This window comes from Ctenopharyngodon idella, chromosome 20, assembly GCF_019924925.1.
Source record: "Ctenopharyngodon idella isolate HZGC_01 chromosome 20, HZGC01, whole genome shotgun sequence".
Classification (NCBI taxonomy): Eukaryota; Metazoa; Chordata; class Actinopteri; order Cypriniformes; family Xenocyprididae; genus Ctenopharyngodon; species Ctenopharyngodon idella.
In genome coordinates this window covers 13,267,130-13,284,124 of record NC_067239.1, presented here as the reverse complement: position 1 = coordinate 13,284,124, position 16,995 = coordinate 13,267,130, and the positions used below count along the sequence as shown (strand labels likewise).

Below are 16,995 nucleotides of genomic sequence, written 5' to 3'. Positions count from 1 at the left end.
TCCTTCGCAGCCTCGCGTATCCCAATATTCATTGCACGCTGATGACGACAGCATTTTTTTTTTTAAAAGAGAAATTGCCTGATTACACTTTTAAATGTAAGTATTAGGTTTCAATTTATATCTATATATTTAATGATAAAAATATTTAATGATAAAAATGGAGAAAAAAAACTTTAAAGCTGTTCAAATGCTGACTTGTATCTTACTAAGATGGGATTTTAAATAGTTAAAGGGTTAGTTCACCCAAAAATGAAAATTCTGTCATTAATTACTCACCCTCATGTCGTTCCACACCCGTAAGGACTTTGTTCATCTTCGGAACACAAATTAAGATATTTTTGATGAAATCTGAAGGGTATCTGATCCACACATTTGACGTCCAAAAAAACATGATTAAAATAGTCAACATGACTACAGTGGTTCAACCTTAATGTTATGAAGTGACGAGAATACATTTGTGCGTGAAAACAAAACAAAAATAAATAATTACTTTATTGAACAGTTTGAACCGGCCAATACTGAGTTGGCGTTCGGACATAAACAAGGAAGCCTGCACTGAGTTCACTACATATGACAACGGTTCAAATTGTTGAAAAAAAAGTCGTTATTTTCGTTTTGTTTTTGTGCACAAAAAATATTCTCGTCGCTTCATTACATTAAGGTTGAACCACTGTATTCACATTGACTATTTTAACCATGTTTTCAACTACCTTTCTGGATGTCAAAAGGTGCAATGACATTGCTGCCTATGTGTGGATCAGATAACCTCGGATTTCATCAAAAACATATTAATTTGTGTTTCGAAGATGAACAAAGGTCTTACGGGTGTGGAACGACATGAGGGTTTTTTTTTTTTTTTTTTGTAAATATAAACAAATTTTGATTTTGATGGATGCAACATACTCCAAAATAGTTGGGATAGAGGCAAAATAAAAATGAAAAGGTTATAGAATATCCAAGTTAAACTGTTTTGAAACAGTCGATCATTAAGCAGGTGAATTGCTAATAGGTGAGGATATCTTGATTGGGTATAAAAAAGCATCTCGGTCTTTGCAAGCTAAGATGGGTTTTGGCTCACCACTTTGTGCCAAATATCATGAGAGAATTCTCAAACAATTCAAAAATCACATTTCTCAATGCAAGATTGCAAAGAATTTAGGTCTTTTAGCATCTAGCATACATAACATTGTGGAAAGATTCAGGGAATCCAGAGAAATCACAGGCTGTGTAGGGCAAGGCAGGAGACCTCTGCTGAATGTGCGTGACCTTCGAGCCCTCAGGTGGCATTACATGAGAAACTGTCATGCTACTGTTAAATATAGCCACCTGGGCTCGGGAGTACTTTTGAAAACCATTGCCACTTAATAGTCCACCGCTGCATCATGAAATGCAACTTGAATCTCTGTTACACAAAGAGAAAGCTACATCTGTTCAATGCAGAGATGGCGCCCAGTTCTCTGGGCTCGAGCTCATCTCAGATGGTCCAACAGACAGTGGCAATGTGTGCTGTGGGCAGATGAGTCCAGGTTTCAGCTTGTTTTTGAGAAATACGGACATCGAGTTCTCAGTCCCAAAGACTAAAGGGACCAACCAGACTTTCATCAGCGACAGGTGCAAAAGCAAACATCTGTCATGGTACAGGGGTGCATCAGTGCAAACGGCGTGGGTAACTTGCATATGTGTGAAGTACAGATCTGTCTCTTATTGAAAATGTATGGCCCATCATGAAAAGGAGAATCAGACAAGGATGACCTGAGAGCAGTTGTCTTGTATCAGGCGAGATTGGGGAAAACTTCCACCTGCAAAACTGCAACAATTAGTATCCTCAATTGGGGTTGCCCCTGGTCAAGCCCCTGGAAATGGGGTTGTACATTTTACAAAATGTCCCAACTTTTCTGCAATTTGAGTTGTATTATACAGGGTTTGACCATGTTTACTGGGTATACTTTGGGTTGGGTGACATATGCAAATACTTTATGGAAGGAAGCACCAGCTTTATTTTTGGAGCTTTATTTTTAGAGCAGGACCAGTGTTAATTTGTTCAGATTTTTTATTTTTAGTCATAGGTTTTGTTAGATAGAAATGTCCACATTTTCATGTCAGCATTTTGTCATGTCATATTCATTAATTTTTCTTAATTATTGTAGTAATGTTTTATTTAACAAAAATATCAAACTTTCAAAAATGTAAAAGTGGCTATATAAACTGCTATTCAAAGTTTGGAGTCAGTAATATTTTTATGAAAAATTTTTTTTCAAGAAGGACTTTAAATTGATCAAAAGTGACAGTAAATACTGTTATAATGTTACAACAAAAAACTTTCAAATAAATTCTGTTCTTTTAAACGTTCTATTCATCAAAGAATCCTGGTTTCAGCAAAAATATGAAGCAGCACAACTGTTTTCAACATTAATAATAATCAGAAATGTCTCTTGAGCAGCAAATCAGCGTATTATCACCATGACACTGAAGACTGGAGTAATGATGTTGAAAATTCAGCTTTGATCACAAGAATAAATTACATTTAAAAATCTATTACAATAGAAAACAATTATTTTACATTATAATATTTATATTTTTGATCAAATAAATGAAACCTTGAAAGAGACTACTTTCAAAACCATTAAAAAAAAATCGTACCGACCCCAAACTTTGGAACAGTAGTGTATGTCATTTAAAGATAATGTATACTTTTCAAAAACTGGTTTGCCATAGCTTATAAGTTTTTTTTGTTTTTTTTAATCTGTGCATTACATTACTTTATTTATTGCCTCAAGCATGCTTGTAGAACTGTGTCTGCGGACGTGAATCACACTTTCAGTTGTGTTTGTTGAGAGATTTGTGTTATTACTTTTCCAAGTGATTAGACTTGTTTGTCTCCTGCCAGATTGTAACATGGGTAGACAAAAAACCTTGACTTCCAGAAAACAAAACATCATAGAGATCTATTGCAGTAAACATCCACCTAGCAACTACCTAGAACAACACCTTAGTAACTGCATAGAAATGCCCTAGCCATGTCATTGAAAATCACCACTTTTTCTTTTAGAAGGTGTTAACATCTACTGTTAATTCTCCTTGTTTTGGAAAGAAAATGTTTTCTCTTGTCGGTTGTGTGTATCATGGATGGATTTAACCAAATGTTCAATATGGCACTTCAGAGCTCTGGCCAGACGCCGAACAGACCAAATCACAGTGAGTCAGAGCCTCTGTCATTCTCTGAAATCTGGCAGAATCACTGTAACATGGCCATTTCAAATCCATGTCCTTTGAATTTAACAAAGATATTTGTTCAAAAACAAATTTAGCATACTGAACAACACATACACCCAGAATATCATGCAATAATATAAAATTACAGAATATCAAGTCGATGCACAGGCTTTCGGAGAGATAAAGTCTATAGATCTGTGTGGTTGAAGACATCCTTTGATTTCTCCGAGCTCTGTTCATTTCAAACCAGGATACAGATCTTTGTATGCTGCCTTTGGATATGTCTGAATGACAGCCCTGCTGCAGATTCTGGATTTGCGAAGCTCAAGGCTTGTTGTTTTTGCCACAGAGTCATGGTTCACAGAGGTGTTGATTCACTTATGTAGGCTTTTTGTGGAGGCTTTATTTGTGATGTTCAGAAGATCTCTGGTAAGAGTCCATCCTTCCCTGTAAGCAAACTTTAACTTTAACTTCTTACCCCAGTCACCCATCTGGCATATATGACCTATTAAATTTTTATCTTTTTGTAAGCAATGCACCTGTCTTTTTTTTTCTGCAGACACAAGGAACAAGTAACCTCTAGTGTAGTGTTGGATAATATTTTCACCATGTACATCGACAATAACCCAGTCTGCATTGACTGATTCAGAAAAAATCTAGATCGCTTGATGCGGCGCCTTGCAACATGCAATGTCAAACACCCCATTTCTATTTTTGTCATGCTATGGAGCTACTCCAGTCACTTTTCTCATCTGGATAAAATAAAATGATCTTTTGCAACATGAATTCATTGTTAAAATTGTTTTGTTATAAATGTAATTTTCTGACCATTACATCAAAGCTTGTGATGGTTTAATGATTGGATGTTAAAATATATTCTCAAAAAGAGGGTGGTTTGTAAACAAATACTGCAGTGTGACATGTTTGTTTGTCGGCAGTGTCGTAACAAAATCAGCTACGTTATCATTGGAAACAGAGGAAATGAGAATAGAAGTGCTAGTTGTCTTTAATGCTGACCCATTCTACTTATCTAATATAATTCACCTTTGAATGTTATTATGTTAAATTCCTTTTTCTCTCATAATATTTCCATTATTCTGTCAGACACTGGATTTATAGAAGCTTTCAATACTTTTTGATATGGAATGTGTATGTCTGGAGAGTCTCTTAAATATAGATGAGCGTTTTATTCTTCAATTTGTGTTTGGAAGTTGCCCGCTGAGAGTCAGGCTGCCGGTGTGTCTGTTCGTGCGATAGGAAACTGGGAAATTGGAAAATTGCAAATAAGATGTAAAATTTATAGTGGCTGGTTTTGGAAGATATCTGCTGCTAAATTGTATCTCATTCTTTGGTGTCTCTCCTTCTACTTTCATCTCTTCCTCAAAAACCTACATTTGAAACTATTTCCTTTATATTTATATTTGTGGACATTATTCTGTAAACCATGGATTTTAAGTGTCTTAGATGTTTCTTAAATATAATGGATATAAAAATGATTCTTAAATGTTACATTATTAGTGGAGATCACTATTAATAAAGTCAAGAATCACTGTTCATATTGCACATATAACAGGTAAGTAACTAACCCCTAACCCTAAAGATGCAGTCACATTAGCAAAATTTTGGCAAAAGGGTCCATTGTCTATTGTCAGTAGTTCAGTGATGTATGAGCATGTTTTGGTGAATGCTGTTACAAAAACCACAAACTTCCAAACTAAAGGAAACACTGATCACTATAATGGTGACCAAACATTTCCAATAAAACATCAACATCTAAATCTCTGTTAATTCTCAAAAAGAACTGTAGATGAATGACAGAAATAAAGTCAGTATGGTTTGTAATAAGAGAGATTTAATGTCTTTTCAGTTGATTTCATCTAAGGCTGTGGCTGGAAGTCAGTTGTAGTTCTTGTGTTCCTCTTTCCTTTATGATTCTGCTTGTCATTATCGGTTGTCTTCAATAATCGAACAATCATCACTCAATTAATCACTTAAGTACCTAATTAACTCTAACACTGTGCTTCGGTGTTACTTTTAACACCCTGTTGGTGGTTCCCATATGAACGCCAAGCGGTGTTAATTTAACACAGGGGAATTTACTGTGTATCGAAGCGACTGGATCGAACTATGAATGTGACCACACTTTAAGGGTGTTTTCACACCTGAGCGTTTGTTTCGGAAACTGGTGCGTTTTCTCCCTTGGCTCGGTTTGTTTAGGCAGATATGAACATGGCAATCGCGCTCGAACTCGCACCAAAACAATTGCTTCGAGATCGCCTGAACGAGGTGGTCTCGGCCTGATTGCAAACGTACTCTGTGGCATTTCGCTTGTGGTGCGAAAGCAATCCGATCCAACGGACCAACGAACCAAACAATATCATATTTCATAACGGGAAATGTGTTATATAAAATGCAGCAGTGTTTGACTCTGTGAGTGAGCACATTAGTTAGGCTACTGCAGTTAAAAACCAAACCTCTTCATCTTAAAACGTTGTGTAATCGCACTTCTTCGTGCAAGAACGCTGTCCCAACGAAGCCTTGATTCCCGCTCTAGCTGCATTATAACATTCATATAGTGTTTGCATGTGTCTCGACACATATAGTCTATTGACAGTGCTGGGAGATACAGAGAGATCGTGCTTGAATTAGTACGAATGTAGTACATAATTTAACAGCGGGAATGACGGCTACATTCGTATAGTGTTTGCGTGTCTCGACAGTACTAAACAAGCCACAATATGCTCATGAAGCGAAATTGTCAATAATTTTAATGGATGACGCAGAGCAAACTCTGAATAATCTGACTAATATGTGACTTGCATAAACACATTTACGCTTTGAAATATTGCCTTGTGAAAGCAAACCGAACCAAGAAAAAAATTCAAGATTGTAACAAATTAAGTCCCTGTTTCGAAACAATGCAATCAACCTACAGGTGTAAAAACGCCCTAAGAATCTAACATTAGTTTGTGCTCCAGACATGAATGATTCCTCAAATCATGTGTGATAATGAGGAAAGGTATGCTATTACTTTAAAGTCACCATGAAATCAATGGATTTATGGAATATTGTAGTATTTAGATAATTTATCTGTGCACTTCATTATTTTTTTTAAAAATTCATGTGCCCTCATAATCTTTAATCAAAAATGTTAACCTCCCCTCCCCCTCAAAACGAATCATCGTCTCTTCCTGTCACATGCAATGACTCGAGGGTGGAGCTATCTGGAACTTCCAGCAGATCCAGTGACGTGAGGGATGACTGATGCCAGTCATTGGGGAGTACATCCTCAATAAATAAAGTTCTTAATGTGAGGGTGCTGCCAGTGAGTCCGGTGGAGAGAAATCCCCCACAACTGACTGCAAACTGGCATTCAGACCTGCCTCCATTTTGTTAGCAACGCCCAACTTCCAACGATCCAGTCAATTCCAGAAGGACGAAATCACGTCGCGCCCTCTCATTTCAGATACCTTTTCACTCAGATAGACAACACAGTAGAAAAGAAAATACAATCGCAACTTCCGTTTCCTGTCGACTTTAAAAAGCAATCAGAAGGGAGCTTAAACCACTCAGAACACCTTAACAACTGTATAGCAACACCATGGCAACTACTCACAACACCTTCAGTTGCAGAAAAACAAACTAAAAATTGCTTGGAACCCCATAGAAAGCATCCCTTGCAACATCTTTAAAACCACTCAGATTACTTTAGCATTCGCAGAACCTCATTTTCACAAAACCCCACAACACACTAACATCATTGTTTTTTTTGTTTTGTTTTTGTTTTTTCTCAATGAAGTAGATTGTCTTCCTCGTTCTGCCATATTGACACCACATGACCAATTGTCATGCACTTGACTGGATTAATACTAATAAAAACAAAAATAAATAATAGATTTACTATACATATTGCCTAGACCATTTACAAAACAGAAAGCATCTAAACCAAGCATCTAAACAGAAGCATCTAAACCAAACAATCAAACCTGATAGCATAACACTACCTGATCAGAATGTGTGTGATCCATCAGAATTAGAATGAATGCAAGAACAAAATGTTCAAATAAGCATTCCCTGCTACACTGATGAAACAAACCAGTTCACATACACAGATTGAGGAGAAATCACACTGAGTGCACTTTTAATGTTGGTGCACCATAGCATCATAAAACATGCATACACATAAACGCATCATTTGCAGAACTTAATTTTTTTTTATTTATATATATAGACAAACAGACTGTAGTACATCAAGTACATCAAGTAAATTAATCACTCATTCCATTACAAAGTGACCCAAGATGAGCTTCCTAAAGAGATATGAGTGTTGTCAGTATGTAATACATGAGTCTTCTGTCTACACAAGGATGGATGGGTTCAGAAACAGACCCCTTCAGGCCCGTTTTGTCCACGGAGAGCTGCAGTGAATTGCGTTTAACTTGTGTGGTGTGTAGTTCCACTAGAGATATCTTATATTGCTTCAAATCCATTTTGTTAACCGAGTCACAGCCATTTTGAGGCGTTAAGTGACGAGGTGAAGCTTTGATTTAGTCGTAGTGACGTGGATCGGTGGTCCCATCGGAGCGCTACGATACGTCCAAGACTAGAGAGCATTATGTAGAGATGTTTCCATGGAGACGGCTGCTGCAGTCGTGATGGAAAGAGAGTGAGGTGGATTATTTCCAGAGCTCCTTGCAGCCGCTCTGATGCACGTATACACACAGCGTCTGTTCCTTGAACACGTTCCCTGATCGCTCTTAAAGGGAACATATCAAGCTAAATCGAATTTCCCCTGATCTTTTCAAATACAAGTTTTTTTGTGCACTGTAGACATAACGTTTAAACTACCAAGTCCAGCCAAGGACCTGCACGCTAGAGACAGTTTGACATTTGAGTTTGATGTAAAGAAATGGGGAAAAATCCATTATGAGGTTTTGGACAGTGTCAGGTCATTTTGAAACCAAGTGGGAATACAGCAAATTGTGATCCCAAACTGTGAAATGACGAATGCCTATATTGGAGTTTGCTGCCACAAAAGTTCTCGACCTTTGAAATCTGTGGATTTGCAGGTTTGTAGGTTTCGTAACTCAGTGTCTTCTCAAATGCAACTTCATTGTCATTTTCATTGAAATTGATCCACTGGTTAGTCCAGTTATCCAATCACATCCACTGTTGAGGCAAAGTCACATGAGGTTTTAGTTGTGCATCGAGGGAATTATTTGGTCAACGTGCTTCCATCATAGTTTATGCGCATATCTTCTTATCAGATAAAACATTTATCCACCTCAATTGAGCCCACATCAATTGAGTTTTTTATGCACATTTTTTAGAATTTATGTGCATCTTTGCGTTTCTATCCAGCTTTTTTTATGTGATATCCCAAAACATGAATAAAAATAGGTGGATGGAAACAGCTTGTGTCTGGGGCTGGATTCATGAAAATCATGTTAAGAAGTAAGATACATTTTGAATAGTTTATAAGAAGTGCAATTCTAGAACAAATTTGTTAGTAGTTTGCAAGTATTTTCATAAGATCTTTTTTTTTTCTTAAGAAAAATGCTTTTGTGTGATCTGGTTGCATTTTTGCAGAAAACTTGCTGATCAACTCAATGAAAGCACCTCAATGCTTTCAATGCTTTTCAAAGCTTTCTTCAGATTATGATATCATAAGTGCACACACCAATTGCGCCTTGGCTTTCTGACGGGACTTGGTTGCCTCTCTAGTTTTCCTGTGTGTACACATACTCTTCTGTGTGCTGAGTGCTGCTCAAAATTATGCCATAACAATTAAAAAATAAAAACAGGATTCTGATTTGACACATTTTTGTAGAGTTGTTCCTGAATTTCGAGTTATATATAATAATTAGTTCACGCATAATAACGACCGATCATTGTTTACATTATCGCTCATTGGTGTCATGTCAGAGTCAATGTTGGGGAAAGTTACTTTTTAAAATAAATGCATTACATAATTGTGTTACTCCCTAAAAAGTAACTAATTGTGTTAGTTACTTTTTATGGAAAGTTATGTATTGTTACTTTTGCGTTCATTTTTCTAATCTGGGCTGGGTGGCTTGTTTGTTTTTTAATAACAACAAAAAAAAAACTTCTATTTTTTGCAATAAAAAAAGGCGGCCCTTTCACACTGAAATGCGAAATGCGAGTTTGCATTTCACTGTTTTTATTCATTTTGAGGAATACTGAATCTATTTTTGTGCAAGTGAGATGAGTTAAATGATCACGTTTAGGCTAGATCTACAATAACCATCATGTTTACACAGCTCACACAACTCCTCTTCTCTTACGATTTCTCTCAACATGAGGACAGGAAATCTGTCAGTCAATAAATGGAAAAACAAAATACCTTACGATACTTATTTGATAAAGTAACTGAGATATTTTGTTGTAAATTTAACAGTAATTTGTTACTTTACTTGGAAAAAGTAATTTGGTTACGTAACTCGCGTTTCTTGTAATGTGTTACCTCCAACAATGGTCAGATTACTTGTGCTCAGTCCCTTGTAATAGTGATATGTATTAAATCTAGCTAGTATTATGTTGTAATGCTCAAATTCAATCAACACCTTACCTTTGGGGATTTAAGGGGCTGTTCACTTTTCCATTAGACGGACATCTTTAACCGTTGCAATCACGTCTTGTGTCTTTTGGTGCGTCTCGTGCATAACACGGCATTCTAAAAATGCGGCACACAAGTTAAAATAAGTTCAACTTTTATAATAAAAAATATATATATTAAAAAATGTGCCTCTAGATGCATTTTTTTGTCGTTCCACTGACCTGCGTGTTGTATTTTTAACAGCAAAAACACGTTCTGTGTGAACCGGCCCTAAGACAAGCTGGAGGTTATCCTAACTTTAGAAGTTCTTTCCAATAATTTTTAAGATTATTTTGAAGAATTGGAATTCTTATTCTTAAGAAAAAATATAAGAAAATTCTTAAGAACTATTTACTGCAAATACAATATTTTTTTTAAATTTAGATTTAAATTTTTTTTTTTAATCTGGTCCTGGGTCAATGAAATATTTACTGTGGGTGGAATTCAACAGTAATAGAATCTCAGAAACCAATAACATGTCTGGTCACTTTAGGGCTTTTCACACTATCTTCAGTAGCAGCTAGTTCATCTAGCAGTTGGTCAGTGTTGTATTTGTCCTGCCCCTCCTCCACTGTGATTGGACGGAGCGTTTTACCCAAAGTTGAACATTATTCAACTCTCGGCGACTAGTAAAAAACGCCGAGCACTCAGTGCTTCAGCGTGAGATAGATGCTTAGTGCCTTGTTACGTTCATGCTGTTTTTAAAACGTGGCGCTCCCATTGAAAACAATTGGAAAAATATGCTAGCTTCAGGAAAAACCGTTTTGGTGGACACATGGCCTAACTATTTAAAGTGTGAAAAGCCATTTTGTTATTTTCCTTGGTCGTGGCTAGTTATGACACGACAATTGTCTCATGCCTGTTTAGTACATGATGTAAGCTGTAAAAACATCTGAAATTTGTCATTGTAACCATATTTACACATCAGGACTTAATCAGTATTAAGCAACATGGGCCACACTTTAATAACGCTGTGAACTACACACAGAGGTTTGATAATTATAATCAAGGTCATGTACATGTAGACATTTCAGAGGTGTAGTACAGAAACAAAAAAACAGTATAAAATGGTAACGAAAACCTAAATTATTTATATTTTTGGTGCAGGAAACTTTGACTAACATCATGAGAGCACAACTGTAGAATAAGATAAAAAGAAGTATAGTCAAATATATTAATATAGATGAGTAATAGTGTTATTTAACCGCAAAGGCTAAATAACTGATATGCTGACGTAAAATCAAAAGCAGTTTGCATAGCACAGGTTTACATCTTGTTATCTTCTTGCATTGCAAATTACAACTGGAAAAACCAAACTGGATTAATCATCTTATTTATTTATTTTAAGTGTGCAACTAGTCATGTAGAATCTGTTGAGCTGTTTGTGTGAATTTTGACTGTGATTTGTTTTGCAGGGTCAGCCTGTGGGTCAGTGTGACTTTAACAGACGTCTGCTGTGCATTGAGAAGGAGATCATCTCCCCACGGTTTGAGAAAATGAAGCTGGGACAGATTGATAAAGCCAAGGAGCCCTTCAGCGTCAGGAATAAGCCTTTCTTCGACATCCATGCTGCACGCAAGGTATTCATCTGTAAACTACTGTGGCCCTACTCCTTTGAATCCATTTGTGAGGTAAAACGCACTGTAAAAATGCAAGTGCAAAGGTATTATTCAATGAAAGCGTCTCTCTGATGCTCTTTCAGAAGTTATCTGAAACTTTGAAGGTTGCAACTCAGAGAACACAAAAGAATCGAATGAATAGCAGCGCCTGTTAAAGTTTGAAATGGCTGTCTGGTTATTCCACAGGCATAATGGTTAGGTGTAGAATTCTTTTGATGGTTGTGTACAGACCAGGTGTGCAGGACATAGGGGAGACTGGGGCTAGTCACCACAGACTATTTCCAATGTACTAAAGACAGTAATCACCTCAAACCTTAGTCTGGCTGGTACATCCACTATACAGACAGTTTTCAAGTTGCAGACAATTGACAAATTGCAATATATTCCACATTGTGCCCATTTCAGTTCATTAAAATGGACATCCTTGTTCTTAGACCGACAGCTCTTTGTCTGGTTCTGGATGTAGGCCTTAAGGAGTCTAGGTTTTGTTGATGGAGTCTAGTTTTGTTGTTAGGGGGTCTGTTATTGATCTGGGTCTGGTTTTGACTTTAATTGGCACATAGCTGTGGCTTCATTGAACATTTCTAGTTCAAACTATTGAACATTTCCACCCTCATTGCCCAGGAGAAAAAAATTCAGCTCATTTAACACATATATACTGTATGTCTCTCCTATATGGGGGCTGGGTGATAAATTGTAATCGATATTTACCAGAAAAATAAATCCACAATATCAATAATAAACTTTTGAGACATTTTCCATACTTAGCATTTTATATACAATATCTAGACGATCATGTGGATGTCCCTAAAAAGTCTGCATGTTCTACATGACTCAGTTTGGTCTTCAACACATACAAAATAACACATGACGCTCATGGTGTTTCAGCGCCGGCCTTCTCACGATATTAGGACATGAACACATGATCTTCATCTGCAGAGCTGCTCTGAGAGTCACTTCACCAGCATTTCACCATTACATTTGAGAAAAACTGTCAGATACACAAAGAAACTCAAAGGTCTTCACTACAACCCAGTTTAACTTGAAAAAATACGACAGAAAAATATTACTGATGTACAGTAAAATGTACTTCTCAAAGTAATAATAATACCTACTTGTAAATTTCACAATTACATACAAATAAACACCGCATAATTAAATGTTCAATTTGAAGTTGAAAGACTTCAATGAATAGTATTTTCTTGTAAAATGCACTCCAATAATCCTTGTTTTATTTACAACTTTTAAAAATCAGTTTTTGCAGTGTACGTTCTATTGTGCAGCACCTTATTTTGCAAAATAAATGCATTTACATTTTAAAAGACTAATTACATTTAGTAAGTAGTTTTATGAATTAATTTCATTAGACACCATTTTTGATGATACATTTGTATTAAATTATTAAACACAGAAAAAAATAGCGTTTGCGAAAAAATACAAATAATTTCCTGATTTAAAAGGTAGCTTATTCTGTGGAGTTTACTTGTAAATAAATTAGTTATGTTTATATTCATTCTCAAGGTTGAACAAACATGTGGAATGCTCCATATTCCCAGTTAATGGTATGAAATGAATTTAGTGATAAATATAAATATCAAATGATATGCAAAAAATGCCATGCATGTCAGGGCCATTTCTGTAGCGGTTTAATCAGACATTGCTGTTCAGACCTGTAATGCACAGATATGAACCCCACAAAAAGACCTTTTTCCTGCTCTCTTACAAAGGCCTTACAGTTCAATATCAGGAACATCAGCCAATTATCTGTGCTTTTCTGCTCCCTGTCTATGAGGGATAAGTGGGATCATTTTCTGTGAAATTAACATGCTGGAGGGTTTCTGAGAAATTTCCCGCAAGAAGAGATTCTCACCCCGTGTCTGCAGTAGCCTCTCTTTAGCCACATTTCATTCTCTGTTCATTGTTCATCATGAATAAGTCTGTTTTCCTCTGGTCTGGTTCCTCTGTGCCCCTAACTTCAAGCTCATGTGCTAGATGTGTATGTGTGTCTCGGCTTTGTCTTGTTCGGGTCTGATCTGAAGATGAAGTCTTGCAGGATGAAGTCATAATGACAGGCTGTTGAGAACTGAGAGAGTGTCATTGTTGTAGTCTCCAGCCATCTGATGTGCAGACAGGAAGTGGAAAATAGAGGAGTGGAAAAAGATTCCCATCAGTAATCGGTACAGAATGGCATCTCTACTGTGGACTATGGTTAGGATCAAAGAGCTTTTGTCCGGGGGTTCATTCATTCACTCACGATTCCATCAGATATGAAGCCTCCGTCAGTTATGAGAAGCAGCGATGTCACTTCTTGTCATCCCTCAGCAAGAGGACTGACTCTCAGAACATGAACTACACAGCAGTATGCTGGACACGTTACATTTACGCTGCTGTCTGCTGATATCTAGGTCATAAATACCAGCTTGTGAATGATAATCCTCTGTGGTCAGTATGATATGAATACATGATGAAGATTTGAAATGTTTTGAAAGCTTGAGAGGCACAAATGCAAACAACTCTACATATATTTGTACATTCAGTTACAGATACAAAATGACCTACATTTGGTTGCAAATTATTTGTGCATTAGTAAATTGATTTATGATATTTCTCATATATTTATGCATCTGACGAGCGCAAGTGCTTGCCTTTGTGTGGTTTTGACATTTTCCCACCATTATATATGTGGCATTAAAGCCCTTCCAGCACAAACAATGTCTTTTTTCCATTTGCAACAAAACCCATCTGTGAGCTAGACGTAAATATCCAGTCACTAATTGAGTTATAATTATTGCATATTTATGTGCATCCTGTCACCATGAACTGGCCTATCAATCATCCTGTCAGGGTTAAAATTCTGTTCGTCGACATCCTAACACTTCTCAATTCTTTTTCTCTATCCTTCTTGCATTATTCCTCTTGAATTTCATTAATTTTCAGCTACCATACAATGCTTTCTACCTTTGTTCTGACATTCACTTGAGAGTAGTCTTTTTTATTCTCAACCATTAAACTTATGTGACATTTAAAAACAATTAAAAGCTGATAAAGCACTGTCAAAAAGGTGAGACAGTTGCAGATCTGAGGAGATACGGGTATTTCTTGTGAAAGAATTACAGTGCCTATAGAAAGTCATCATACCCTGTGAAAATCTTTACCTTTTGTCACATTGCTCTCTGGAAAACAAAAATAAATTTTGTCTAAATTTTTGAGCTGTATGTACACATTATAATCCTCATCATCCAAGTGAAAATAACATTTTAAAACATTCTGGAGGATTATTAAAAAATTAATTACTGACACCTGACATCAATTGTAGTTAAAAAAAAAAAAAAAAAAAAAAAAAGGCTGGATTTATTTGTTTTGATTTCAGGCTGTATGACAAATAAAGTAACTTTCAAAGGAATATGCTGATTTTCTATAGGCACTGTAGCTTTAAGTACACTATTTTATCAATTTTGATTTAATGATTTAAAGATGTACGTAGTTAGAGTGGGACGGTTGGGGGGGTTCAAACAAATCAAATGAAATGTGTAACATCAAATAATGATATTTATAAAAAAAAAAAAAAAGAAAAAAAAAAGAAATTTTAATAGACTTTTACAATAACAAATATTGTAATTTCCTGGCCTTTAAAGCAGTCACATTTTTACTTCAAGTAAGTAACTTAACTGTAGTTAACATCCAGCTTAATGTTGCTGTATATTATGTATTTATATCATCAAAAATAATTAATATATTTATTGAGTAAAAGATGCCTCTGATAGTTTTTAGTGGTCCATCAAAACCTTCAGCACTCCTGCATTGATGCTGAATCCTTGTGCATGTGCTTCAGCCAGTGACATTATTGGCCACTGCTATAATAACAGACGATTTTCAAGTCACACGATTGGCTACTGCTGTTGTTAAACACATGATTGTCAGTAATGTGATTGTCACAATTGTCTGCTAAAGTAATTGCACAACAACCCCACAAAAAATCTCTGCAGGTATCATCCGATGACCAATTTTACATTTACATTTATTCATTTTGCAGATGCTTTTATCCAAAGCAACTAACAAGTGAGGAATACAACAAGCGAATCACCGTGAAGAGTCAATAGACAGAAGTGGTGCTCACAAAGTTTCAGACATTGCTTAGAGTAGCATAAGCTAGAATAGGGAGGGAATAGAGGAAGTGAAGGCATTTTTTTTCCCCTTTCAGAATGCTGAATTGTGTGGAAAAGTGTGCTGTTTGTATCAGAAATGTTCAAGGGGGTGGGCCTTCATAAAACAAAGTAGAGAAAATTGCATGCCAAATTACCAAGAACAAATATAATCCATCACAGTTTAAAGTTCAAAGTTTCAAAACAGTAAATATCAACAACCTATAAAAAATTATACTGTAAAAAATTCCACTTAAAACAAAAATTCTGTTGCTGCTTTAAATTAAGTATAATCAAATTGGCTGTACAAATCATTTCAACGTGAATTATATTAAGGCTACATCCACACAAAACCAGAGCTTTTCCTATCCAATCTTTTTTCTTTCCTCATCTCAAGAAATATCTGCATACACACGAAACCACTGAAACTGACTCAAAACGATGTAGTATACATGCCAGATCAGTATGTGGCGCTGTAATTCTGCCACAGGGATACACTAAAAATGGAGAATAAGACTTGGAGCATGCACATAAACCTTGCGCGCTGTATACAAACTTTAGTAAAGCTTAGAAAAAAGCTTTATTTTAGTAAAGCTAATAACCTCAGTAGCTTCTGCAGCACAAACACAAGCATGCAGTCAGCTATTGTTGTTGTTGTTGCTGTTTTGTGCTGTTAGCGGTGTCTGACTAGGGTCGACACATGGGGTGATGACATCATCGTTTCACAAAATATACGGATTGGCTGTACACACGAAAACGCAAGGGCGTCGTTTTCAGATTTATCCACTCTGGAACCCGGTTTCAAAAAATACCGGTTTCACCTTCTGAAAACGCCGGATCTGTCTGGACGAAACGCCTATACGATACAAATTTTTTGCGTATACAGCTAAACTCGTCTCCGTGTGGACGGGCCCTAAAACTGACTTTAAAAATGTAGTTGAATCTCGTATAAAAAGTAGAAGCAGAACTTGGTTAAAAACGAAGATGAACTCATCATAATCTGTCAGTACACGTTAAAGGAATCGCATGGGCCCTGCACCCATGGGCCCACATGGGCCCTGCACCCATAGCTTTGCCTCTGGTTTGTATCCCTGCTAGTAGTTCTAAAGGCTTGGTGGAAAGAAAGAAACAAGAAAGAACGATAGAAACATAGAAAGAACAAAATCACAAACTAAAGAAATAATGAATGTTTGGAATAACGATAGAAAGAACAAACAAAATAATGAAAGAAAGAACAAACGAAAGAATGAAATAATGAAATAACAAACAAAATAACGAAAGAACAAACGAAAGAATGAAATAATGAAAGAAATAACAAAATGAACCAAAATTAAAAGAACACATAAAAAAGATTAATGAAAAAAGAACAAGAAAGAGAACAAATAAAAAAAAAATAACAATGGAA

The 16,995-nt window shown here is 36.2% G+C and overlaps 1 protein-coding gene across 1 annotated transcript in view; it reads left to right on the top strand.

Annotated features, from left to right (window-relative positions):
- The window catches only part of rngtt (RNA guanylyltransferase and 5'-phosphatase), a 133,417-nt gene that overhangs the window by 60,719 nt on the left and 55,703 nt on the right, over positions 1–16,995 (top strand). The window contains 1 exon segment of the mRNA XM_051874160.1: positions 11,245–11,409. Coding sequence (XP_051730120.1) covers positions 11,245–11,409 — 165 coding nt within the window.